Genomic DNA, 27,905 nt, shown 5'->3' with positions numbered 1-27,905 from the left:
TTCTTCTTCTTCTTCTTCTTCTTCTTCTTTTTCCTCCGCCTTCTCCTTTTCTCTTCACACACACACACACCACACACACACACACACACACACACACACACACACAGAGCACGACTCCCCGTGGGAGAGTTAGGGCTCTGGCCTTTCTGCTCACCACCTGCAAACCAACCCATTTCGTTGTAAATGCCACGGGCAATTTCTCATCCCTTTCTCCCCCACCCCCATCAAAGTCATCGCGTGCTTTCCAGCTGACCATCCCTCCTCCTCCAACACACACACACACACACACACACACACACACACACACACACAGGCTCTCACGCACTTGCTGTTCCATCCTCGACCTGGGGTAGTGTGTGTGTGTGGTGTTTTGCAGGTGGGTGTAGAGTCCCCTTCCACAGACTGCAGGACATCCAGTAAATAGCTGAAAGGTTTTCAAAGCTGGCCCTTTATTGACTACAGATAGCCTCTGAACTAGAAAAAGGAGATGTGGAAAGTGGGCTTGTCCCAGCCCCTGCGGGAGGAAGGGTCGGGGGCTCTCGGCAGGGGAGAAGCTACAGGGGGCACGAGAAGTGGAAAAGGTGCTCCAGATGCTGCTGCTAAGGAGGCAGAAGAGTTAGGGCTGACAGATGTGGATGGGGCGGGCTGGGAGCTGCCCCTATTCTCCCCGGCTGAAGTTTCCCTGGCTCCCGCAGCTCTAGGGTCCCAAGAGCCGGCACCTAACAGCGCTTTCTCGGACTCCAGCGCGACTGAAGCAGCTGGGACTCTCGCCCTCGAAGCTGCCACATCTGAGAGAAGGGCGCAGGGAGACGATGTCTGCGAAGCAGGGCAGAGTGATGCTTGTGGAGAAAACAAGCATTTCTTGGGTGTTAGTTAGCAAGGCACACGCAACAACTCCGGCCCTGCACCGCCCATCCGCCCACCCTCCCCAGCCATCTAAAATGCCCATTTTTACCAGCTATCCTTTATTCCCCCACTCTGTATTCCTCCCTCCCTTCCTCCTTTCTTTTTCCTTCCTTCCTTCCTTCCTTCCTTCCTTCCTTCCTTCCTTCCTTCCTTCCTTCCTTCCTTCCTTCCTTCCTTCCTTCCTTCCTTCCTTCCTTCCTTCCTTCCTTCTTTCCCCTTGGTTCTACTTTCCTTTTTCCTCTCCAGCTTAGGAGGCCTGGGAGGCCGGCCGCGTGCAGCCCGCAGTCAACCCAGCCCCTCCGAACGTCTCGTCTGTTCATTCTTTTGTTGCTGAGCCGACCGACTCTGCCTTTCCCGGGTGAATGGGGGTTTTGTAAAATGGGACAGATAAAAATGAGCAACATCATATTGTTTGACAGAATGATCCAAGATGATAAAGTGGCGGCTCCGGAGGGGGGTGAAGATAGTGAATTCCTAAAAAACAAGCCCTCTGCTCCCGTCTCTAGCCTGGAGGGATGCTGTGAAAGCCCATTCGCTGCAAGACTGGGTCCAAAACACCCGGGCTTTCATTTCTGAGGCCGGATCCAGCTCAGGACCTTTCTCCTCCAGGATGAAAAGAACAATTTTCTAGAGAAAGGCTCGTTTTGATTAAATCTGACATGCTGCTGATAACTCCATGCTAATGTGAAATAATTAACATAATAGCCATAATTAAAAGCACGCTAACAATGCCATAAATTTATCACACAATTTTACTAGCTTTCTGCCCCTAACTGCTCTCTCATCGTTAATTAAACGTGTTGCCTTTTACAGAATGGATGTTTATACATTTCCAATATAAATAAATCCGAAACTGTTCCCTCTCTTTCCTTCTTCTCTTTTCTTCTTCTTCTTCTTCTTCTTCTTCTTCTTCTTCTTCTTCTTCTTCTTCTTCTTCTTCTTCTTCTTCTTCTTCTTCTTCTTCTTCTTCTTCTTCTTCTTCTTCTTCTCTTCTTCTTCTTCTTCTCTTCTCCCTTCTTTCATCTTTCTTCTTTCTCCTCCTCCTCCTTTTCTTCCCTCTCGTTTTCATCCTGTAGTGGCCTCCTGATTTTATAGGCAGCGAATTGCAGGAAGGTGGGGGTAGATTTAGAAAACAAATGAAATTTTTTTAGATGCAGATCCACAAACAAGAACATAAAACCAGCTCTATTCCTACAAGGTGAGAGGGAAGCAGGGAGAGAGGGAGGAAGATGGGAGAAACTGAGAGGGAGGGGGCCCTTAAGGTCCCACCCACTGTGTGTGGGGAGGGAGGAAATGAGGTGGGTGGATTTGGCGATCTCCTACCAGCTTGTCCTTTCCACTCTTGTCAGCTGCAGCAAATCTCCAGAAACTGCTAGAAAATTATATATATATGGTTGTTTATGATTCACACGCACACATTATATATAGTGTGTATTTAAAAATTAGAAAGGAAGAAAGGACATAACAGTCCAAGAATTTTCATAAAGGAATTTTGGTTAATATATGTTTATTATATATATGCACATATAGTTATGTATGTGTGTATATATAAATACATATATATGTGTATATATACACACACACACACACACACACACACACACATATATATATATATATATATATATACATATTATCTCATCTCCAATTATCCCCAATATATATATGGAGATGGAGGTAGGGAAAGGCAACATCCAGACCCACCTGTAATTTTTCCAGCTCTGCGTCTGATTTCCCCCTTTGACGAGAAATCGACACACACCCACACATTCAAAAAGAGGATTCTCCCCCGGACCAGCGCCACGAATTCTCGAAGTCTTTGCAAAGGCAGCTGCTCACAGGAGAGGGAAAGAGAACACTCTGGCTCCCGCTCCGCTCCCTTCTTTCCCCAGCTTTCCAGCCGCTGGGAAGCCCGCCTGCTGCACCTCTACTCTCCACCAAAAACCTAAGGTTGCTGATTTCGAACTAAATTGAACTGTAATTAATTTTTCTTTCTCCATCATAAGTTGTACCATCTACTTTTCTCCCCCCCCCACACACACACACAAACAGTAACAACGACACTCTTGTGCCTAGAAGACATCTCAATTCCCTTTCTATCGATCTTTACTACAGTTTACTTTCTTCTCCGGTTGTTTGAATCTCTGTACTTGAAACCTCCCCACTCTCCTAAAGTGCTCCCCCCTTTTCTTTCTTCCTTTCTGTGGTCCAGGTGGGTTCCCCTGGCTTCCATTTCAATGGATTCCATGACTGCACGGGGGCAAGAAGGAATTCATTCTTTTTTATTCAATTTCCCCCACTTTCCACTTCTCCCACCAGTGCTACCTCTCATCTAGGGGAGAGATGCTTAAAAAACTAAAACAAAAACTTCAGCAGATAAGTGGCCGGATGCCACCTCTATCCAAACCATCCTGTGAAGTTTGTCTATTAGAAAAAAAAATCTCTCTCTCTCTCTCTCTCTCTCTCTCTCTCTCTCTCTCTCTCTCTCTCTCTGCTCTCTTTCCCTCTCTCCTTTCTCTTTACTTTTTCTTTTCTCGTTTCTTCTCCCTTCTCTTTCCTCCTTTTCTTACATTTTTTTTCTTTCTTTCATCCTTTCTCTCCTCTCCTTTCATCTCTTCCCTTCCTTTTTTCCTGTCTCTCCTCTCTTCTCCTTCCCTTTCCTCTTCTCTTTCTCCTCCTTTTTTTCTCTTTTACAAGATATAACAATAATAATAAATCGACTGTGTGTTCACTGAAGACACGCGGGGGTTTAGTGGCCAACTACAAAGAGACTTCAAACAGATTCTAGTGAACACTCACATTCGATCTGAAAGCTACAAGCCCCCAAATAACCGCTTTTCCATCTAGGTTTCCTCCTTCCCTTGGCTGCTATTTTCTAAAACAATGACCACTTCTAAGGGGAAGGAAGGGTTCCAGTGCCAACCTCCCCCCACCCCCCAAATGAGAGAGAGCCAGAGCCAGAGCCAGAGCGCTGATTTCTCCCCCTCTGTGCAGGTGAAGCGAGCCCCGGGAGCCGAGATCCGGGGAGAGCGAGGACTCCGGCAGGCTGCAGCCGAAGCTGGGTCCGCGGAGCAGAGCGTGTCCGATTGGCAGCCACCTCCCTTTGATCTAAATCGATTTTAAACAGGCGGGCAGGCAGAGGAGCCGGCGTCAGGGCTGCGGCGCAGTGGGTCCGGCACGTCTAATAATTTAGCTAATCGAGTCGAAAAGTTTCTGTAAGGGGCCGGTCCGCGCATCAGATGGTAACACTGATTGAACAAGAGATTAGCACAATAGATCTCTAATCGAGGGGAAGCGTTGCTTTTCACGCTAAAGACCGTAATTAATGGTATGAATCAATTAATTTGACTTTTATTGTGTCGAAGGAAAAAGCGCAACAAATGAAAATCCCGGCTAGGAGTTGATCATTCTCCCTCCCCCTTGCCCCCCCCTCTTTTCCCCGGGAGATTTCAGAGAGACACTGGAGAGGAGAACGGGATCGTCTTTCCCCAGTGGAAAGGAGAGCGAGCGAGACAGAGGAGCTGATGGAGATGCAAAAGAAGCGGGAGGGAATGCTCCCGGGAAGCGGACGCTGTTCTCCCCGAGCCCCCCAAAATCCACTGCCCTCCAAATAGAGATTAGAAGCGTTCGGAAGGGACTGGGAGAAGACAGCAGCCGGCGATCGCTAAAGCGCGCGCACCCACACGCCCCGCACCTACACGCAGCGCCCCGGCGGTGGCCTGCACCCCGGACGGAAGGGCCGGGCAGCTGGGAACCGGGGCTGGGGCCGGGGCCGCACCCCACTCTTTGGCGCTTTGCAAACGTCTCGAAGATGTGTTTGTGGGGGGACGAGGGAAGGGGTCAGGGATTCGGGAATAGCTCTCCGTGCTTCGCCCCGAAATTTTCCTCCGGGCCGGTGCGGGTCGGGGTCCGCCCTAAACGCTCTTCTCTCCTCAAAGCCCCACATTCTCTGATTCCTGAAAGGTTTTGTTCCCTCCACCCCACCCCCTCCCCAGCGTGCACACACTCCACACCTTACAAATAGCGTTTTGAAACGGTTTGGAGCAAGGAGAGTTCAGTGCTGCAGCTGCGAAAATCCAGCCCCTGGCGCATTTCCTTGGCTCAGCTGCCCCCCGGAGCTTGACTTGGGACAGAGATAAATCCTAGAAATGAGTGGCAGCCTCAGAGAGCGGAGCGCTGGCCTCCTCCGCCCCATCTCAGCCACCCCACCCCTCCCTGAGCCCCACTCCCCTCTTCCGGCCAAGAAAACCCCGCGAGTCTCGGGTGGAATCGGCCGCCCGGGTGCCAAGACTCCCTTTAAGAGCAATTACGGCAAATGCACGAGTGTATAGATAACCCCTATGGAAGCAAGTTTGGGCAGACTTCCTTGGCGGAGTTTAGAGGCTAAAAGGCTGAGAGAGAGAGAGGCGGGAGCCTGGATATGGGGGGAGGAGGGAGCGTTGGGGGATGGGGGTAACAGCAGCAGCCCAGTCCCGACCCTGAAATAAATCAATCCTTTTGCTCAGCTTCTTCACTCCCAGATTCCTCCCAGTCTCTTAGTTCTTGCCCTTTCCCCTGCCCAAGCTCAGCTCTAGCCGGGAGGGCTGGGTGGGGGGGTGAGGGACGACGGGAGCCCCTCTTGTGCTTCCTCTTCAAGCGTCCGCGGCCAGAGATGGGGTTCAAGCGATGGTAGCCGGCTCGGGGGTGGTGACAGCCAACCGCATCCTCGTCCTAAATGCTTGGAGAAAAGGGGGGAAGAGAAGAATTATTGGCTCCCACTGGCAATCGTTGAGATCTCTGTTCCTGTGCCGCAAAAGGTAAAAATAAAGAAAAAAAAAAAAAAAAAAGCCCTGCCAACGGAAACGCGGTCGAAGTGGTCCTGGAGTTGTCCGACTTCTTTTTTTCCATACCTATTCAGCCCATGCGGAGAGTCTGTATTTTATATAAAGCTTCCATTCCAAAAGAAATGTCATTTGCATTTACGATCTGCATCTGCGGGCTGGAAACAGACATCCTCCTTCTGTCGATCGTTTCTATTTATAGCTTTGATTTTGCAGCCCCCCTCCCCCCCCCTCGAAAAGCCCAGAATACACACGGCAACGCATGCAGGTAAGAATCCACATAGATCAGACCCCCCACCCAAAGCCAGAGAGGAAAACAACGGAACGAAGCCGCTTCCGACCTTGCCTTCCCAGCTGGGTTATTCTTAGTTTGAACAAGGCCCTTGGCTCCAAGAGAACAGAATTAGTCGACAAGTTGCAGCATCCTTTCCAGGGACCAGTCTTACCTTGGGCCAGCTGAATAGAGTCTTCACATTCACACTCCCCTCATTTCCTACTTTTTCGTATGCTAACTCTTGCAATGATTAAGTCGTTAACACCTCTCAGGAGCCGGTTAAGGCTTCCTTATTTACAGTTTCTCTTTGTTATTTTACGTCTTTTTATTTCTCTCTGCGACTAATCTAATAGATTAATCAATAGTCATTTTCGGATCTTCCTAACCCAGCTGATGCTCCCATGAAGGGGGGTGGATGTATGTATATGTGTGTGGACACGTATAATATCCACACGTGTATACATACATGCACAGAGACACAGAAATGTGTGCAGGGCCAAAGTTGCTATTTTAGTTGCCTCTCCCCGACCCCCCCCCTTTCACTCTCACCCCTCAGCCCGGCTAGGCTGGGCTGCAGCATCCGCTTAATGTGCATTGGGGTCAGGAGGGATGGTTCTGACTGCGAGCGCCCTGGCTGTGCCGCCGGACTTGGGAACGTCTTCCTCACTCGGTCTTTATTGCATTTGGAAAACGCAGAGCGATTAACTTTTCTTGGGCGGGGAGAAAAAGCTGAAGGGGGAAAAAGTCGGCTCGAGAGCTCGTCGTTAACTGCTCGGCGACTCCCAGCTATCTAACTGTTGGGAAAGGGAAAATGGAGGAGGGGGGGAAGGGGAAGAAAGAGGAAAGGAAGGGGGAGAGGGGGAAAACACGCGCGCGCGCGCGCACCCACACCCCTTTGGCTTCCAATGTAATGAAATGAACTGCCTGTAATGTGTAATCTTTAGGTAAAGGCAGACTAATGGGCTTCCCATTGATATAGTCCCCAGCTAGCGTGAAGGAAGGCTGTGGGCTGAAATGATGCTTGCATGTGATGATAAGTTGTGCTACTCTTGTCTCTTTGTTGACAATTCCATGAAACAACTTGAGTTTTGCATGGCTTAGCAGTGGGGCCCCTGACGTCACGGGCAGTCACGTGGCCCCGCCTCCTGCTATATCTTTAAGTGGAAAGTAATCTATCAGCCCAGTCTTTAAAACAGGACTTTCAACTAAGGGGGCTTTTGAGTCCCTGTGACACCCCCCCTCCCCCTTTGGGTTTCCCCCCCTTCTCTCTCCTTCTGCAGCCACTTGGAGATAACCATCCCACACCCCTCGGTCGCCAGCCAGCACCTCTCCTCCTCCTCCTCCTCCCCCCCCCCCACATCCAGGGGGAGAGAGGGAGAGAGAGAAGGAGAGGGAGGAAGACAGGAAGAGAAAGAAGTAAAGGGGCAAAATCTGGAAGCCGCCGAAAGCCGAGGGGAAACGAGGGAGCCCCTTCCAAAAAGAGAGGAGAGCCGAGGAGGAGACGGGGAAGCAGACGGAGTCACCTGCAGCTGCTCACATGAGAAGCACCGAAAGCCGGGGAGTTTGAGCTGAAGGCAGCCGGGGAGCCACCTGCAACCCCCTCCTCCCTTCTCCCCTTTCCTCCCTCCGCTTCCCCACCCCCAGCCCTCACCTCTCCTTCTCCCCCTCCCCCGATTTTTCCATCTTTCGGGACCGAGAAGACCCCCCCTTCGCCGCCTCTGCCCAGCCCAGCCCAGCCAGCCCCCTAACTTGCCCCACGCTCCCACCTCCTCCCTCCCCTGCTTTCCTCCCCGCTGCCACCACTCCCTCCCCAGCACCGCCGCGGCCGCCGCCGCCGCCACTAAACTCCGAGAAGGTATGACCCTCTCCGGCAGCGGCAGCGCCAGCGACATGTCCGGCCAGACAGTGCTGACGGCCGAGGACGTGGATATCGATGTGGTGGGCGAAGGGGACGAAGGGCTCGAGGAGAAGGACAGCGACGGCTGCGGCTGCGAGAGCCCCGCGGGGCCCCCCGAACTGCGCCTGGACGAGGCGGACGAGCAGCCGGCCCTGGCGCAGCAGCCCCAGCAGCCCCAACAGCCCCAGCCCCTGTGCCTCCCCAAGGAGGCGGCCCCGGCGGCGGGGGGGGACCCGAGCGGCGGCAGTCCGGCCGAGGCGGACGGCAAAGGCGGAGGGGGAGGAGGCGGGGGCGGAGGAGGTGGGGACGAGAGCGGCGGCGGGGGCGGCTGCAGCAGCGGCGGCGGCGGCGGCGGGCCGGCCGCGGGCCTGGCCCCCAGCAAGCCCAAGAACAGCCTGGTGAAGCCTCCCTACTCGTACATCGCGCTCATCACCATGGCCATCCTGCAGAGCCCGCAGAAGAAGCTGACCCTGAGCGGCATCTGCGAGTTCATCAGCAACCGCTTCCCCTACTACCGGGAGAAGTTCCCCGCGTGGCAGAACAGCATCCGCCACAACCTCTCGCTCAACGACTGCTTCGTCAAGATCCCCCGGGAGCCCGGCAACCCGGGCAAAGGCAACTACTGGACGCTGGACCCGCAGTCCGAGGACATGTTCGACAACGGCAGCTTCCTGCGGCGGAGGAAGCGCTTCAAGCGGCACCAGCAGGAGCACCTGCGCGAGCAGACGGCGCTCATGATGCAGAGCTTCGGCGCCTACAGCCTGGCGGCGGCCGCCGGGCCCTACGGCCGCCCCTACGGGCTGCCCCCGGCCAGCGCCTACCCGCACCCGGCGGCCGCGGCGGCGGCGGCGGCGGCGGCGGCTCTGCAGTACCCCTACATCCCGCCCGTGGGGCCCATGCTGCCGCCCGCCGTGCCGCTGCTGCCCTCGGGGGAGCTGGGCCGCAAGACGGCCGCGTTCGGCAGCTCTCCGCTCAGCCCGGGCCTGCAGCTGCAGCTCAACAGCCTGGGCGCCGCGGCGGCCGCCGCCGCCGCCACCTCGTCGCTCATCAAGGCCGAGCCCAGCAGCCGGCCCTCCTTCAGCATCGAGAACATCATCGGCGTGTCGGCCGCGGCCGGGGGCTCGGCCGGCGGCGGCAGCCCGGGAGGCGGCCCGGGCGGGGGCGCGGGGGCCGGGGCGACCGGAGGCGGCCCGGGCGCCGGGGCTGCCGGAGGCGTCGCGGCGGCGGCGGCGGCGCAGACTTTCCTGCGGCCACCGGTCTCGGTACAGTCGGCGGCTCTCATGGCCACGCACCAGCCGCTCTCCCTGAGCCGGACCACGGCGGCCATCGCGCCCATCCTGAGCGTGCCCCTCTCCGGACAGTTCCTGCAGCCCGCAGCCTCGGCGGCGGCCGCGGGACAAGCCAAGTGGCCGGCTCAATAGTAGCCCCCGCCGTCCCCCGCCCCTGACCCTCCCCGGCCGGCCGCGGCCGGCCCCAGGGGCCCGAGAACTTGAGCTCCAGCTCGGGCCTCCCCCTGCCCCGCCCCGCCTCCCCCTGCCCGGCGCTCTCCGACCCCACTCGCTTGCCCAGCGATCCCCCCACCCCGAGCGGAGCACCCTTTCCCGGGGCCCCTTCTCCGGACCGGCGCACCCCGAGGCCCCCCACCCTGAGCCGCGCACCCCTGTTAGATGGGCAGCCGAGGGAGCCTGACCTCGCTCCCTCCCCCCCTACTCCTGGCACCCACAAACACACTTGGTGCGAGCAAATATGAATGAAGCTGGCAGAAGTGCATTCTGTACAGGTAAAAAGAAACTCAGAATCACCCAAAGGCCCGAAGGCGACAGCACCCAGTACCGCGGGGAGGAATCATTTGTACATATTTGTATAAAAATTATTGACTTTCCTTTTGGGGTTTTTATTTTTTTAAGAAAAACAAATCCGGTAGATTTAGAGCTCTGAACTTTCATTTTTTGGAAGGTTCACTCTCCGCAGTTTTATCTGAGAAAAAAAAAAGTGTATAAAATCGTTGGGAAATTTTAAATATAAAAAAAATTTTCAAAAAGGCGAAAAAAGTGTCATTCTATTATAGAAGTCTGTTTATATATGAATGAATATATGTTATTCTAAATGTTATTCCATCGTGTCGTACATAACTTTGTAAATAAATTTTTAAAATGCTGACCCCAGTGTTTTATTTAGTTGCCTGACCTACACGACAGGATTTTAAAATAGCGTTTATATTTTAGTTTTCTCATAAATTCGGCTTGTTTCAAGTAACAACCTTTTCCAACGTTGTTATTTTTAATTTGCTTTGCAAGAGAAATTTAAATCTGGGGAAGTATAAATAGAGACATCGAGATTTTTTTGGGTCCTGTCTAGATGGTTCATTTCGGCCCGTAAAATCTAAATGGCTGAGAGTTCGCTAGATTAATTCAATTTTGGTTTTTAAAAGCCATCTCGGTTTAAAACAATAGCTCGTTCATTTTTTTTTTAGACTCGCTTTGTTTTTCCAAACGAGAACTTTCGAGAATTTTTAATCATTCCAAATGACCCTTTGAAGTGAATATAAATTTCTTCGTCATTTTAGACTCTGATATTTTTAAAAATTATTTTGGATCCCTTATCTTGTCCCATCTGCGATGGAGTGATAAGTATAGCTGGTAAATAAATTACTCTCCGATTACCTTACTGCATTTAAAAAGAGTTGTAATTAATTTTGCAGTGGAACTGAAATGATTCTCCAGCTCATCAGATTTCCTATCAACTCTAAATAAGGTCATCTGCGAATCCACAAAATTACCAGATTTCGGGAGGCTTTCTATAATTGCCTCTTCCCTCCCTCTGCTTTAAGGTTGTTTAAAGCACGGCTCATTACAGAGCTTTAATAACCTTTTAAAGAAAGAGTCAATGAGACCTATTTTTTTAAATCTTTTGTTCTTTGTATGGCGAGTGAGGGTAGAGAGGGTAAAGAGTTGTACGTCAGGGCTGCGGCATCTTGTCAAAATCAGCTTGAGAATTTCCCCAAAATGTCCATTTCATTGTTTTTGACCAAAAAAAAAAATGCCCGAAATAGGAAGGTGGAAGGAATAAGCCGAGGGCGTCTCGGGCCACAATCATTTTCTCCGAGTTTTCCACCCAGTTTCCAAAGACAGCATTTTCTCATCCCAATTATTTTGGGACGAGCTGGAGGTGTTGAGAGGATGGTTGGGAAAGGGAGGGCTGGGGATTCCCTCGAAAACAGTAAAGTTCGAATGGTACCACGAGTGATGTCCCTATCCGGGGTCTTTCCAGTTTGCAAAAGGCAGTAAATTCACCGGGTGAAGGCCATCGCCGCCACCCCCGTATTACTCCAGCTTCCCTGAGTTACTTCTACTCCAGCGCCTCGGCCGCTCATTTCTGGGCTGTCAGAAGTCTACAGCGTTCGGCTGCTTTAAAAGAAACGTCCTGCCCTCCGCATTACATTTGTTTTCCTGGGAAACAGTAAATATTATTGAGTCCTAAGTAAACATTTAGACCTCCGGATCCAGCTATACGAAAATAAAACAAGCTGCCTGGCGGAGAGGGTTTGACCTTGATAAATAAGGAGCAGATAATCATCAGACGCGAAAAGGGACAAGAGTCACCTTAAGCGAGAAGAGATTAGGTCTCCTTAGGTTTCCACGCGGGTCCCTAAATGAAGACCTTTCTGATCTCCTTTTACAAGGCAAACTAAACGGATCTCGATTTTGTTTGCGGGTTGCAGCTATAAAAGTAACAAGTCGTTTCACAGTTGTGTCTGGCTAATCGGTTTTTACACAACAGCAAATGGTACATGATTTGTGCAAACACACAGAGGTTATTTCTATATTTAGCTGATACCCCTGGGAAAAGGGAAAGGAAGACCTTCTTGAATTCACTTTTAGGCTCAAGAAGCTGCTGATCCAAGGCTTCTAAATGACATCGGATAACAGGGGCCTCATTCCACCCCTGATCCTTTGTTACTTATAAAATTACTCACTCATATTTCCGTACATAGCAGCCATACCTTACAGCCTTGCCGCCGCCGCCGCCGCCGCCGCCGCTGCCGGGGCCGCTGCTGGCGTGCTTCAGAGCCCGCCGCCCGCTACCGGCGGCTCGCGCTCGCCGGGATTTGGGTCTTGCTATTTATTAAACGGCGGGGTGTGGAGGAGGCCAGATCCCCCCGCGACTTGCTGGCCAACTACCTCGCGCCCCAGAAATCAAGGCCTCCGACCTGAGTTTGCCTTTCTTTCTCTGGGTGGGGGGCCGGGGTCCCCCGAAATCACTCCACCGCGGGGGTTTAAAGTTTTGGGGGGTTGTCTCAGGGGACGTGGCGTGCTTGTAGCTCCGCTGGGGAGCTCCTTTGGGGGGTTCAGCATCTTTGTATTTATAGGAAATGGGGGTAGGGAGCTACAATATTAGAAGAAGTGGGAGCACAAATCTGTTTCTCCCGAACGCAGCCACAAACAAGCAGAGGCACTGAAAGCAACTGGCGAAACGAGATTTTTACTGCAACGAGACCCGGTTTGGCTTTCAATAAGGGGAGAAAGTGGTAAAGGTCAGGAGAAAAGGACTTTAGTTTTCTCCTACCCATTCTCCTACAATTCAGACTTTAAAAAAAGAAAAAAAAAACATTTTCTCCTTTTTCTGTTTTTATTAAAAAAAAAAAAAAGTCATTCTCTATTCCCGGACCTGCTGCCGCTGCTGCACTGAATCAAGAAAGAGACCCAGCTCGGCGGTTCTTCTCCATTTAATTAGAATAGACGGAGATGGAGACTGGTAGGGGCCATTAAGTGAAATAAGAACGAAATGGGAGGCAAAGCAAACGGAGGAGCAGATTGGGTCCCACTTGGGGGCTCCGAGGAGGCAATAATCGTAATGACGGATAGGGACCTGCAGGGGGCGATAGGTATATAGTTCTTTCCTCGGTTTGTCATTGGGATAGCCAGGTTTAGACCCTTAGCCTCTTCTCCTTCTCTAGTCCGCTTTCCTCTGGGGGTTGGGGATGGGGTGGGGGGAGGGAGTGCCCTACTTCTTCTTCTCCACTTGAGCTCCCCTAGGAGCACACCGTGTGAGTGAGTGTCCTTTTCTCAGGCCTCTCCCTTGGGAGCGAGCAGAACTCCCCGGAGAGCAGTGGCTAGAGATTGGGAGGCAATAAAGTTGAGTGATGAGAAAACATTGACTCGGAGGCAATTAGTGGTTATATTTGAGGTCATTTATTTTACATAGTTTAGAGGAAGAGCTTTCGTGTAATTGGGGAAAACACCAAAAGCCTGGTGAGCATTTTTCTACTAGGTCTGCCTCTGGGAACTGGAAGGCAACTGTATTATCTCTGCAGTCTGTACAGTCCGCTTAAGCCTGGCGATACAGTGTACACTGCGATGTAGACGGGATGAATCCTGATCTATCCGGAGAAATGGCGCAACGAATTGACTCTGCGTCCACGAAAGGGAGTGGAATCATTCCTCTGATCCGCCACCCTAGGGGGTGCTCGGGGGATGTTCTTAAACTCGTGGGCCTTCCGGACTCTTGGGGGAAGGTCTGTCCAGATGGTCCCTGAAATCTAGGCTGAAGAGCAATTCAGAACAAAGCAAACTCGATTCTGAAAAATCCGCTTCGGTCAAGGGAGACACCTGGTTTTAGAGCAACAGCCAGTGCCTACCTAAAACGCCCCTAGTCCACATCACCCTCGAGGAGTGAGCACCATTCGGGGATTCCGTGGGAGAGAGGGAGCAGCAGAATTATGAAGAAACTCTAGCCCCTCTCTTAGGCCATCCCCCCAGCTCCTAGACTGGCAGGAGATGGCTCTCTCCCACCTGCTTCTCTGCACCCTCCATAGCCATTCCAAGAGCTCTGAACAGCTTTTTTCTGAGGGTGGCTTAACCAAAGTAGAAAAGACTGATTTGCTGTTTTTTTTTTTTTTTTTCCCCTTTGCTTCTACGCAGTATTCAACGCATGTGGGAGAACCTGACACCCTTGTTGACAGATGCCTATTAGTGTAAGACATTGCCTGCTGGCCTCTGGGGTGTATTAAAGGTAACCAGATCTGTAACATTGGTAAAATGACCATATCTCAACTGCTCCTCAAACAGTTGGCACATTTATACTGGAGTCAACTTTCCTTCCTCCCCCCACCTCCCTCATTCGATGTTTCTTCGATTTAGAAGTGATGTTTCTCAAAGATTCTTCATTTCCTCCTTCTAAATTAGGGGTGGGGGGAGCCTGGACAGAATTACAATTACCACTCGGACAGCTTTTTAATAACCCCAAGTTATTTATCAGGGAGAAAAATGATCTTGGTTGTCTTTTTTTTGTTTTGGGGGTAGATTTGTGTTTGATAAACATTTTTTGGCAAAAAAAAAAAAGAAAGAAAGAAAGAAAGAAAAAGAAAAAAAAAAGAAATGAAGGAGGAAACCTCTAGCATGTTAATATAAAGTAAATGCTCAAACAAACCTTCTTTTCCGCAAGTCATTGTTCACCTAAGACTAGTTCTTTTTAATTCAGTGAGGAAATGTGACATTCGCCCTGCTTCCTACACAACTCATAAAATAAATGTAAAAACTACCTTCTGATGTTCACAGCAGCAGAAGGAAGAACTGCGACCAAAGTATTCTCAATACCTTTAAGGTGCAAAGGAGAATTTTACACACACACACACACACACACACACACACACACACACACACACACACACACTTCTGGCTTTACTAGAAGGAAAACGGAAGCATGCTTTAGATGGAGTAAGGATGGAAAAAAAAAAAAAAAACAGAAAAAGGGAAAGGAGAGATGACAGATAAAATCGGAAGATAAAAGAAAGGATTCTTGACTAAGACCCCAGATGGAGGGTAATCCTTGGACAAATTGTTTAGGCTTGGTTAATGAGACTTGGTGAGGAAGAAAGTTCTTTGTTTATTTGTTTTTCCTCCTGTCCTTGAGGCACTAAGACTTCAATATTTTCCTTCCTAATAAAAATAGTGGCTTCCTTATTTCAGATCCAGGGATTGAACTGATCATTATTGAATTGTCACATAAGGAGTACTTTGGGGAAAGGGGGAGAAAGGGTAAACTCTCTCCAGTTTCCCCATACACCCCAAATTTGTGTCTAACTGTACCAAATGTTGTATGTGGGAGGGATCCCCTAAAGAGAATGACTCTCCTCTTCCTTCTCTTTTCAAAGGAACTGCCTTTCCCAATCAAAAGCCCCCTGCCCCCTGCCCCTCCCTTTCCTTTCTCTCCCTTCCCATCTCCCCATTTTTAGCTTTAAGTGGAGGAGAATTCTGAAGGTCAGATAGAGGAAGATCCAGTTGGGGTGGGAAATGTTAACGATCGTGGGGAGGAAGTTGAACCTAGGAGACAAGAAGCAGATGGAGAGGGAGATGGGTGAAGTGAACCCCCAAATACAGGTTACTACCTACAACCAAGACACCCTCTGATGCTTCTCTTTTTCTGTGTCTCAAGAGATCAAGACTGGGAATAAATCGCCTGTGAATAAAATATAGGCTGCCTAAACGCATTTATCCTTTTAACTGCAAGCAAACAATTAGTAAGTTTGTTACGCTCATTAGAGTTAGACAACAGTAGGGAAAGTGTGGAACTCAAGAGAGCTCCCTCCCTCCCTTCGTACAGACTTGTCTTCTGAATTTCCACCCCCAACTTATACCCTGGGCCCAAGCTGCCTGGAGGAAAGGTCGGCGAGCGTCTGACTGGAAGGGAAGAATTCACCTCCTGTCATTCATTCCGGGACACAGCCGCTCCCATTTTAATAAGGTCATGTATTTTTTATCAGTTTTTTCCTGTGACTACTAGCAATGAGAAAGAACCACTGTACCCATTAGACTCAGAACAGGATGCCCACCCACCCCCGCCTCATTTTCTCCAAAAGATAAATGGAAATGAGGCTCGGTTTTGTCCACAAGGAAATTTGGAATTTCACATGAAATCAATCCTCTCCCCCAGCACAATTTTTCTGCAGATGTTTTCTTAGAACAACTTTTTGCGTTCTGGAATTGGAACCCAGTCCATCCAGAAATCCCTAGTCATTGACCTTTATTCTGCTTTTTCTCTTCCTAAAATACTGGAAAAAATGAGTATCAGCAATTGAAATGGGAATGGAATGGCTTTGCCCAAGAAGCCCATAACTACAGCACCTTTCCCCTTTCCTCCCTCCCTCTCTTCCTCTCTCCCTTCCTTTCTTTCTTCTTTCCTTTCTTCCTTCCTTCCTACCTCTCCTTCTTTCTCTCATTTCTGTCCTTTTAGCTTCCTTCTTACTCTTTCTCTCATTCTTTACTTTTCTTTCTTTCCCTTCCTTCCCTTAATTTCTTCTTTCCTTCCTCTCTTATTTTCTATCTTTTCCTTCTTTTTCTATTCTTTCCTCACTTTCTACCTTCTTTCTCTTTCTCTCTCTCTCTTGCATCTATCTCTCAACTCCCCTTTTTCTGGTCTTTTTGTTCCTTTCCATCTTTTTCCTTACTTTGTTTTCTTATCCTTTCTTTCTTTCTTTTTTATTTGTCTTCTTTCCTTCCTTCCTCCCTCCCCCCTCTTCCTTCCTTTCCTTATTTACATTCTTCCTTTCTCTCTCTCTCTCTCTCTCTCTCTCTCTCTCTCTCTCTCTCTCTCTCTCTCTCTCTTCTTTCCTTCCTTCTTCTTTCTCTTCTTTTCTTTTTTCTTTCCTTCCTTCCTTTCTTTCCCCAGCTTCCTGACTTCTAGAGATTCACAAGTTGCTAGATTTAAAGTCAAATTGAAGTGGTTGATCCTAATTCACCCCTGAAGTCTTTTGATATGAATTACAGAATGTCAAAAAAAAAAAATTCTCTCCTAAAGTCTTGAAAAAGTGTTCTCGTTTTAAAATTTCTTTGTGCAAATTTGAACTTCAAAGAATACCAGAAGCTATTTGGGTCTTCTAGATATCATTAAAAAAATTTTTTTTTCATCTTGTATTGACTAAGCCAACTCTAACTCTTTAGAAAAAATATCCTATATTTGAATCATAAAATCTTAGGATCTCAAAGGATTTTAGAGGTCATCTAGTTTAATATCACACATTTGCTCTAGGATTCCCCCCCCCCCCCCCCCGCAACATACACAGAAAAAGAGAGAGAGAGAGAGAGAGAGAGAGAGAGAGAGAGAGAGAGAGAGAGAGATCACTAGTGTACAATTAGGGATTCATTTGCAGCTCCTCTTTTAAAATGCAAATACCTCCTTTTGCAGTAGGTTAACCCTCACAACCTCAGGGTGAATTACTTTAGCCAGATTATCAGAATGCTTTGTGCCTCATACCTAGTAGAGCTAGCTCTCTGAGGGAATGGGAAATTGGATTGGGGAGAAAAGTAAGCTTTTAAAGAAGCCAGGATCCATTTTGCCATGACTTAAAAGAAGACTTCAGTTTAACTCAGCCTGCCAGAATTCTTCTTTTCTTTCAGTGTTTGACTCAAAAAGAACCCCTCCTTTATGATCTCCTTCAAATTTTCCTAGAGCATTATATCTGGATCTCTCTTTTACCTCAATTCCACCCTTCCTTCTTCTATTAAGCCCATCTGTAAACAGACTATAAATCCCTCAAAGGAAAGGACAATGTCATTTTTTGGATCTTTGTATTCCAAGCACCCAGCACAATTCTTTGAACAGTTTGTTGAAGTGAATTGGTTAATCATCTGGGCTGTGTGATTATAGGCAGTCAATCAACTTCTCTTGTCTCCATCCAAAAGTACGGATCAGACTTTCCTAGAAAGGAAATGATTAGATTATCACAACATTACTGATACTGCCTGATAGACAGGAAATAGTTCTGCCAGATAGAGGGGCACCCAAACCTCAGTTTTTCGCCCATCCCTATTCCTTTTCTTTGAACTCTTTTGTGTGTGTGTGTGTTCAGAAAAGCAGGATTGCCATTTTATGAAGCCTAATAGATCAGTTGATCTCTCTCAGCACTTTGCCTAGTGTTCTGGCATGGAAAAACATTGCCCAGCCTTCCCAGACGCAGTGGCTTTATCAGCTACAGAACATAATGAGTGAGTGCTTGGAGGTCTTCAGAGAAAGGTGCTGTCCAAAATATGCTTAGGTAGACTCCACTGATATTACATATGAAAAAAGGGAAAAAGCCAGAGCTTTTCATGATTTTACTCAGTTTTAAAGGCAAGATAATGCTCTTTTATGGTATACATTTAAATATATATTTTTGTGACCTATTCTCAGGCAATTAGAATCAGAGTTGGTACTAAAGGCACAGGCAAGGCAGGCAAGCATCTTTAAGACCACAAACAAGGTAGCAAATGAAGGAATATATAAAACAAATCAATGATCACTTTTAAAAATGCAGTTCCTAAAGTTTAATAGCATAATTATGAATGACATCTCTCCAGGATCTAAGACAAAATTGCATATTTTAAACAATTCTACAAAGAGATTCAGAACTACTGTGATAGTTTTTTAACCCAAGTAAAAGTCTTCTTTAAAATTGTTTTACACTTGATGCTAAGAAAACCTAAAACAGACAGATGCTTTGAACTGGCTCTTGCTAAAATATTGGTGCAAATGAATAAGAGCAAAGAAGTTCAACTCCCAAGTCCTAAATATTTGGGTTTCTTCTTTTTACAAACAGAGATTTTACTTTCAAGCTCTCTTTTCATTTGTATCATACCACAGATATAAGTGTTGGTCATGAGGAAAGAAGGATGAAAGATGGTGAATGACTCAGTATAAATAGCACCACTAACATAAGTGCAAACCATATGAGCATGTCTTAGAAATGGTCCATCTATCTTTACACAAAAATATCAGGAATTGTGAAATTGAGAGAAACATGGAAAGACTGATACAAAGGAATACAGAACAAGGAGCTGATCCAGGATACCATATATAACCACGCTTAGGTAAATGAAAACAGAACAAAAAAAGGGGGGCTCAGATTAAATGTAATGATCAATAGAAATATTGGTAATTTTGCTCAATTTTTTTTAATCTATGGTGAGTAAAGACCACTTCTGAGGAATTAATTTAAAAAAATTAAACCTCTGGTGGCTGAAAGAAAAAAAATGGAAACGAATGGGAATGATTTCAAACATTTCTATGTGTTTTAAGATATTTTGTACTTTTGAATAATCCATTAAAATCTTTTGCATTTTTTTTTTCACTTCTCACTCTGCTTTGTAAATTTATCCAACTAATCTGTTACTCAAAGCTCATCTTTCCCAGGAAGCTTTCTTAGACTTTAATATGTGCACTGGATTAAATTCATACTCCATTAAATTACCCATTATGTTATTATGTAATTGCTCTTATACTGTTATGCTTCTATATGTTTTTACTCTATAGCTAGACCATATTCTTCAAAGAGTAGGAATGCTGTCTGATTGATTCTGTATCCTCCCCTGCATTTGGCATCTGTGGATGTCAAGTTCAACTCCCAGCTTGGTTAATTATTATCATCAGACTTGGGCAAGGTCTTTCATCTCTTGGGTCTTAGTGGCCCCATCTATAAAATGAGACAGTGGAGTAGACAACGTATATGATATTTTCCAGCTCTACAAAACAGTCTTTGTTTCTATGACTATCACAGATCACTCTTCAGTTGGTTACTCCCCAAAATCTTGAATTAACCTAAGAATAGATTGAGAATGATTAGATTATCACAACATTTCTGATACTGTAAGAGTTGATCACGTCCGTGTGGAAGCCAAAAATTATGACATTAAAGTTCAAATTCCTTAACTTGATATTCAAGAGCCTTCCAGACTATTTGCTTACACTACCTATATTTGTATCCTTTCTCCCTCTGTTCTCCTACACAATCTGAATAAGCAATGTTTCAGTTAATTTTTTTTTATTTTATAAAATGTTTTATTAATGCCTTTTCTTCTTAGTTCACATTCAGGTCCCCTTTTTCTTGTCCCTTTATTTCCCTCTTCCCCTCCCTCTCCCGGTGATTTTTCCCTTATATAAAGGGGGGAGTAGTCACACAGAATTCAATGGATACATGCACTGAGTCTTACAGCATATACAACATTCTGCAACCATAATCTTCCACCTCTCTGATGAAATAAATGCATTTCCTCATCTCTTCTCCAGAGACCAAGACTGGTTATCATAATCACACAATATTAAGCTTCTATTCTTTTTGTTTCCAAACAATGTTTCTGAAACAAATTGAATACATTCCCACCTTCAGATCTTTGTCTTTCTCACGTCTATCTATAGTACCATCTTTCTTCCAGTCCTAGTTTAAATATCACTATTTCCTGAAGATATTTCTTTTTATTCCAAATAAAATTGATATTCCATCCTCTGAATTCTAACAATACCTCTGAATTCTAATAGCCCCTTCAGCATTTAGCATGTCACGATGTATTATTAATTTGTACAAATATGTTTTTGTCTCTGATTTTATTATAAGTTTTCTTGAAGAAAGACCCTTTCCCTGGTATCCCCAGTGCCTAGCAGAATACCTTATATAGAGCAGTCACTCCAGATCTGCTGATCATGATGCTTAAGTCACTTGGGGCAGAGTAGAGTGTAGAACTAACTGCCCATTATGTGCCAGGCACAGGAGACATAAAGCGGTTACTCTCACTTGAGGGAGAAAGCATGCCTGTAATATGGATATATAAGAAAGAAACACAAGGTTTTGATGTGCAGGGTACATGTTATCTAAATTCACCCAATACTTAGTCCTGAATTCCCTCAGTGATCTGTTCAATTCTATTGTGCAATCACTAATGAGAGTGCTTGAGGTGAAAAGGAAAGTAACCTTTCTTCATATACTAGTAGTTTGCACATTTTAGATAGGAAAAAAAGTTTCTAAAACCACTGCCCTTTTTCTTGCTTGAGTTTTCTCTGTTCTTGCAACTTAAATGTGAAACAATTTACTCCTCATTGACACCTGGTAAATCAATTTTTAGCTTATAGTGAATTTTTCAGTCCTGTGATGAAAGGCCCTGACAATCATCATTAAGAATGTGTTAGAGCTTTCATGGGAATAGGAATGCTAATCTCAGTAGCTCTTTGTGAGGGTCTGTTCCTGAGCTTATCATTATATTATATATAAATATATATTATTATTTGGACTTCCTAAGTTTTTCTTACAATTCCACTTGGAGAAGTAATTGACAATCAAGCAATCGATCAATAATTAACTGCCTGTTATGTGCCAGGCATTGGAGACATAAAGAGATTACTCTCACTTGAGGAAAAAAGCATGCATATAATATGGATATATAAGAAAGAAACACAAGGTTTTGATATGCAAGGTATATGTTATCTAAATTCATCCAATACTTAGTTCTGAACTCCATCAGTGATCTGTTCAATTCTGTTGTACAGTCACTAATGAGAGTGCTCGAGGATAAGGAAGTTTGACCCTGCAGCAAAATCAAAAAGATTTGAACTTGGAAAATAGGGAAGGAAGGAAACAAGCATTTATTAAGCACTTACTATGTACCATGCAGTATACTAATCCCTTTACACATATCATCTCATTTGATCAGCAGTCCTGAGAAATAGGTGCTGTTATTATTATTTTTAATAACTTTACAGGTGAGGAAACTGAAGCAGAGAGAGGCTAAATGATTTAGCCCATGATCTCCAGACCAGGCTTTTCAATGATGAAATAACTATAAGATTGGACAAGTCACTTAGTGCATTTGAGTTTCCTTTCCTTACTTATAAAATGAGGCAATAATATCTGCCCTATCTACCCCCTGTAGGATTGGTATCATAACCAAATAAAATGTAAAATGATTTGTAAACTGCTAGACAACTGTTAGCTAATATCTGTTTAAAGGACATAGGAGGAACATAAGTTTTGTTTGTTCTTGAATTTGGCTGAGATGTGATTTCCAGTGGCGCAATGGAGATTCCAGATTTAATAGTGTCACTTAGATAAGAAAGTCCTCTTGATCCTCTCAATTCTCCCTGGAAGGAAACAGAATGCTTTCTGTATAATGTAGCAATCTGGGGGTTTTGAGGGAGGGATATTATCAGGGTTTTATTTTACTTTGGCAGCTTTGCCAGTCTATTGTTTTTCAACTGTCCTACTCTCTATGACCCATGCGCAAAATAACTGGAGTGGTTTTCCATTCTTTCTTCAGCTCATTTTACAGATGAGGAAACTGAGGCAAGCAGAATAAAGGACTTGCCCAGAATCACAGAGCTAGTCAGTTTCTGAGACCAGGTTTGAACTCACTTAAGATGAGTCATCTTGACTCTAAACACTCTATGCACTCCAGTGCCACCTAGCTGTCCCACTCTGGAAGCTAGCCCGAACTGAATACATAATGCCTTATTTTTGTAAATAAGTAATTCCAAGTGTATTTTGCCTCTTTCTTCTCTACTCAAAAAAAAAAAAAAAAAAGTTAATTCACTGATTGCTTTAGCATGAGTCATCTACTGGTTCAATCCTTATAAAACTCGAATATTTTTCTCCTCCCCTTTCACCCCATCTCCCACTTTTGATTGCTGTTAAGACTTGGAGAGATGTGGAATCTACTGTAGAATTTCTCTATGCCATATAGATTTGTATGACAAATTTAAACAACTTAAACAGAAAATAAAGAACCTAGCTAATGTTAAGCTCCAGTTTTACCCCTTCTTTTCTGATTTTTGTTCATGTATATATGGATGTTTCTATGTGATTGCAGTCAGTCAATTAATAAACATTTATTAAGCATCTACAGTGTTCCAAGCTCTGGAGATATAAAGAGAAGCAAAAGCCAGTCCCTGGCCTTAAAAGAACTCATGTTCTAAAGGAGGGAGACAACACATAAACAGCTATGGAGAACCAAGTTCTACTGGGGGTAAATAGAAGTAATCAAAGACACCAGAATCAAGGGAGACCATGGAAGATTTCTGGTAGAAGGTGATACTTTAGGCAGGATTACTCTTCTGGTTGTTTAACTTTTTTTTCATGTAAACATTTCTAAATATTGCTTTAGGTGATTTCTAGAGGCATTCTCAAGGAGGCAAGATTCCTGATTGTTCTAACCCAACTAGCCCTTTTCTGAACTCCCATATAATAATAATGACAACAACAAAAACAATAGTAAAAACACATAGTTGAATTGTGTAGATTTGTTTACAGAAATGGGGATGGGAGAATTATGATAGCAACATAAGACCTAGTCTTTATTAATTGATAGAGATTTGCAATGGTTGTTGGAAACTGTGGGTCACTTAATAGCTATGTGACTCTAGGCAAGTTCCTTAATCCTGTTTGACTCAGTTTCCTCATCTGTCGAATCAACTAGAGAAGGAAATAGAAAACTATTCTGGTATCTTTGTCAAGAAAAATACAAATGGGGATCACAAAGAGTCAGACAAAATTGAAAAAGAAACTGGGAAACAATTACACATAACTTCAAATTGCAAAAATTTCACACATATTAAATCCCTAAGAAGACATGATCACATGACCAGAATGAGACATCAGGTGTGTAAAGTAACAGTGGACAAATCCTCATTCTACAAATACCAACTCCAAAAATATCCTTGTAAATTCAACAAATAAGTCCCTACAGGGACTAGGGAATTATCAAAGACAAAACTGTTGTCCATAATCTCCTGGGCCATAATCCTGGCCAAAAGAAAAATCAAGATTACACTTTAAATTGATTTTTGCATACTTAACACTCATAACCAATCTACATGGAACGAAAAGCTCTTAAAATATAGAGACTGAACTGAAGAAATCAAAATCATTGATGCGGATGCTGAAGAATCTATCATTTCCTTTGAACTGTCCCCAACATACTTTTAGTATATCTGCAGAAGGTAAGCTCATACCTAATACTTTATTCAGCTGTGGAAATAAATAACTTTATCCACCTTCTCAATAGCCTATTGATAATTAAACATAAAAGGATGATAGTGACTTGTCCAGGATCATTTCTCTCTGAATTCCACCAATTTTAAGATAAGAACAACAATAGTAATAACAGTTGACATTTGTGTCATACTCTGTGATTTGTAACACACTTAACAAAATTTATTTTATATGATACCATGCAACTGAGAAGCTAAATATCTTTTGGCTTTTTATTATTCTATAATTGTTTCATGTCCTGATCTTTTCTAAGTAGATAAGAATTCCTTTGAGGTCAGAGATAACATCTTATAATCTCTTATTTTCCCAAAATTTCTTGAATAGTACTGAAAACAGAGTGAATATTGAATAAAAATTTGTTAAGCAATAGAAGGGACTACAGTTTTCTATGGCAAATTTCTATTTTTTAAATCTACCTTTTAAAATTTATTTTATTTATCTATCTATTTATTTATTTTGCTGAGGCAGTTGGGGTTAAGTGACTTGCCCAGGATAATACAGCCAGGAAGTGTTAAGTGTCTGAGGCCATATTTGAACTCCGGTCCTCCTGACTTCAGGACTGGTGCGCTATCCGCCACACTGCCTAGCTGTCCCTAAAATGTTTTTTTTTTTTTTAATACAGCCCTCTAATTTGAAATAGTTCATAACAGATTCAAGTATGAAATAAATGGAAGATTACAAGTCAACATTGAAAATCTGAGCTCTAGCAGTGAAACTCTAACATTTTTATATTTGTGTTTTATATCTAATAGTTTTCATTGTTTTCATTTTTTCTTTACATTGATATTTCACAATAAGGTCTTTCCATCCTTCATATAATTCTCCTTGGAATAAAATTTAGTGGAGTCAACACAGTGGGTGTGTTGATAATGTATGGCTCATTTCATACTAGGAGGCCATCACCTCCAAAAAGAGGGAGATTGGTTTCAACATCTGTCCTCCATGGACAAGACTCTTCATTGCATCAGTTTGGGTGCTTTTCAATGATGCTTCCCTTTAGGTTGTGACAGTCTTCGTAGGACCATTGTTATGGTCAATTTGCTTGCTTCCCTCTCATCGGTTTACACATCTTCCTTGTTTCTCTGAAGTATTAATAATAATCTCATTTTATAATACAATCATTATATAATTTTATAATACAATCATAGTTCATTAAACTCAGTTATTCCCCCATGAATGGGACCCGGTTTCCTTTCAGTTTTTTCCTACCACAACAAAATGCAGCTACAACAGTATGGACATTTGGAAACTTTCCCTCTGTCTCTCTTGGCAATATGGCTCCCAATAGGTATTATTGGGTCAAAACAAATGTATAATTTAGCAAACTTTGGAGCACGGTTCTGCTTTGTTTTCCAAAATAGTCCAACTAATTAACGTCCTTCCCAATAATTCATTGTAGTACCTGTCTTCTCTCAGTTCCATTCACTATTTCAGCATGGATAATTCAACTTTGCAATCATGAGTCTTAGCGTGTTTTCTCTTCCTGATTGGCTAACTGCCGGAGCACGGCTGCAACCCGGGAAGAAGTGGAAGCATCTGATCACAGGAGCATCTGGGGTGAAAAGTTGCTGTCAGAACGAGGAAAAGGCCACCAAGTGACTGATTTACCCTCTGGCTCCCATCTACATTGCGCATAAGTGGGGAAGAGATGTGCAGAAGGGAGCTAACCATGGGGTTGAACCTCTGAGCCCCTGGGGTGTCAGCCAGCTGACCTAGTAGGAAGTAGATTCACTTAACTGAGACTAAGAACCGAATGCTCTTCCTACAAGAGTTGCAAGATAAGGGCTAACTGGAGAACAGGGGACGATCTCCCTCTTCCTTAATGAATTTGATGCTGGCCAGAAGCTTGAAGAAACTCCCCTGCAAGGTCTTTGGTTTGTTAGTTTCTCTCTTCCCTGTGAGACTTGAGAGGCAGGACCTGGAATAGGGTGAGGGAATCCAGGGGGGGGGGCCACTCTCCCGACTGGGCGATTACTTTACATTTTCCTTCAGTTTTCAGTGTAGTCAAATCCATTTTAAGCTAAATAACCATCAAGTGGATTTGGGGGCTAGGGAAATCATGGTCAGTGAACTTGGTGGGAATGGGGAGAATGATCTAAGTGAGTTGTTATTAGAATACCCACACCCCCAGATTGGAACCTTAGAGCAAAAGAGCACAGAAGAAAGGTTGGATGTCAGGTACTGTGCAGCTAAAGGCCGGGGGCTGCCAAGTGCATTCAGACATGCCCATTTGAGTAAGCTGGTGCAGCTTGAGCTTGGAGCACCATCTGGTGGTTCACCCAGGTATGGCATACTGACTAGGGGCTCCAAGACAGACCCCCAAATAATACTGTATGTGATCCCATACGTGTGAAGGCAAGAGTTTCTACTAAGGAGGTGGATTAGAGGATTTCTAAATTCCTTTCTGACTCTAGAATTCCCAACTCTTCAGAATGTTTAATTTGGGCTGAGATGAGCTGTATCCCTAAACCAAGGGGATCACCTTGGGCTTTAAGCTCTGCTTCTCCCATAGGAAGAGTCTCCATGAACCAACTCAATAAATATTTATGGAGCCGCTGATATGTGTTAGTCACTGGGGAGAAAAATCAAAACAATCCTTGCCTTCAAAGAGCTTTGAAAAAAGAAAGAGAATAGGGGCAAGTAGGTGGTGCAGTGGATAGAGAACCACCCCTGAAATCAGGAGGATCCAAGTTCAAATCTGACCTGAGACACTTAACACTTTGAGCTGTGTGACCCTGGGCAAGTCACTTAATCCCAATTTCTCAGCAAAAAAAGAAAGAGAATAAAATCTGCAAACTGGTGGCCAATGAGCTTGACTTTAGCTCCAGGAAAAATTCATATATTGATAAAAATATAAGTAAAGCAAAAGTTACCAAGAGCCAATTTGGCTTTACCCCAAACCAGCCAGGCCAGACTAATTCCATTGTCTTTTTTGAAAGGATGACTAAACTGAGAGAGAAGAGGAAATTGTAGCAAAGCTTTTAATCAAGTGTCTCATGTTCTTCCTGTGGAGAAGATAGATGTACTGAAGTAGAAGAAAACAATCAGACAGATTCAGGTTGGTCGCAACATGTGTTCAAAAAGTAGTTGGTCGTAGTGTTGATATCAACCAATCTTCAACAAGAAAGCCTCGGGATCTGTGTTGGTTAACATTGTTGTTGAAGACTTGGTGTGCTCATCATATGTGCAGATCACGTAAAGGGGAGAGTAATAGTTAAAACAGTGGAGGACAGAGTTAGGACCCAATATCACCTTGAACTGTTAGCACATTGGGCTAGAGCTAATAGGATAAAATTTAGTGTTAAATCACATTTAGGAACAAAAAATCAACTTCCCAAGTATAGCCTGGGAGGGTAGTTAGACAGCACCTGTTCTGAACAAGATCTGAGGGTTTTAGTGGACCACAAGCTCAATCATAGTCAGCAGTGTAATGTGGCAGCCAGAAAAGCTAATGCAATCTGGAGCTTGATTAAAACAGGAATAGCTTCCAGGAATGAAGACATGATAGTCCTTGTTAGGGTTCATCTGATTCCATGTATGTTTGGTTTGGACGAAATGACTGCTGGGGTTATTTCTAACTTGTGAATTCTGGGAAATGATATTTCTGCAAACCAGGTACTTGATGGAATTTTTTGTTTTAATATTTTTGGCATCAGTTGTATTCTTACATGATTGCACAGTGACGAGGTACAAACACTCACCTTTCAAGTTCCGTTCCCCAGTCCACTCTTCGCTCGTCCGCACGGACACCTCTGCTTACATTTTATACTTTGTTTTTACACTTTGTATTCTGTTGCTTATTTATTCCCTTTAGAGGTTACTGAAGGTTCTATTTCTTTCTTTTTTTTTTATTTCATAGCTTTTTATTTGCAAGTTATATGCATGGGTGATTTTACAACATTGACAATTGCCAAATCTTTTGTTCCAATTTTTCCCCTCCTTCCCTCTACCCCCTCCCCTAGATGGCAGGATGACCAGTAGATATTAAATATATTAAAGTATAAATTAGATACACAATAAGTATACATGACCAAACCGTTATTTTGCTGTACAAAAAGAATCGGACTCTGAAATATTGTACAATTAGTCTGTGAAGGAAATCCAAAATGCGGGCAGGCAAAAATAGAGGGATTGGGAATTCAATGTAATGGTTCTTAGTCATCTCCCAGAGTTCTTTCGCTGGGCGTAGCTGGTTCAGGTCATTACTGCTCCATTGGAATT

General features: G+C 44.9%; 1 protein-coding gene across 1 annotated transcript; it reads left to right on the top strand.

Annotated features, from left to right (window-relative positions):
• Positions 1-6,555: 6,555 nt before the first annotated feature.
• FOXD3 (forkhead box D3) lies at positions 6,556-10,057 on the top strand. The gene has a single exon (XM_051995207.1). It carries the CDS (start codon positions 7,858-7,860, stop codon positions 9,316-9,318), a length of 1,461 nt encoding a protein of 486 aa, XP_051851167.1. The 5' UTR covers positions 6,556-7,857; the 3' UTR covers positions 9,319-10,057.
• Positions 10,058-27,905: the final 17,848 nt, after the last annotated feature.

Source organism: Antechinus flavipes, chromosome 4 (genome assembly GCF_016432865.1).
Source record: "Antechinus flavipes isolate AdamAnt ecotype Samford, QLD, Australia chromosome 4, AdamAnt_v2, whole genome shotgun sequence".
Taxonomy (NCBI): Eukaryota; Metazoa; Chordata; class Mammalia; order Dasyuromorphia; family Dasyuridae; genus Antechinus; species Antechinus flavipes.
The sequence above is the reverse complement of the archived record's forward strand: the minus strand, read 5'-3'. Positions and strand labels throughout refer to the sequence as shown.

What these genes read in the sequence shown, in the direction of transcription:
- FOXD3 (XM_051995207.1), top strand. Translation starts at nt 7,858, where the DNA reads ATGACCCTCTCCGGCAGCGGCAGCGCCAGCGACATGTCCGGCCAGACA.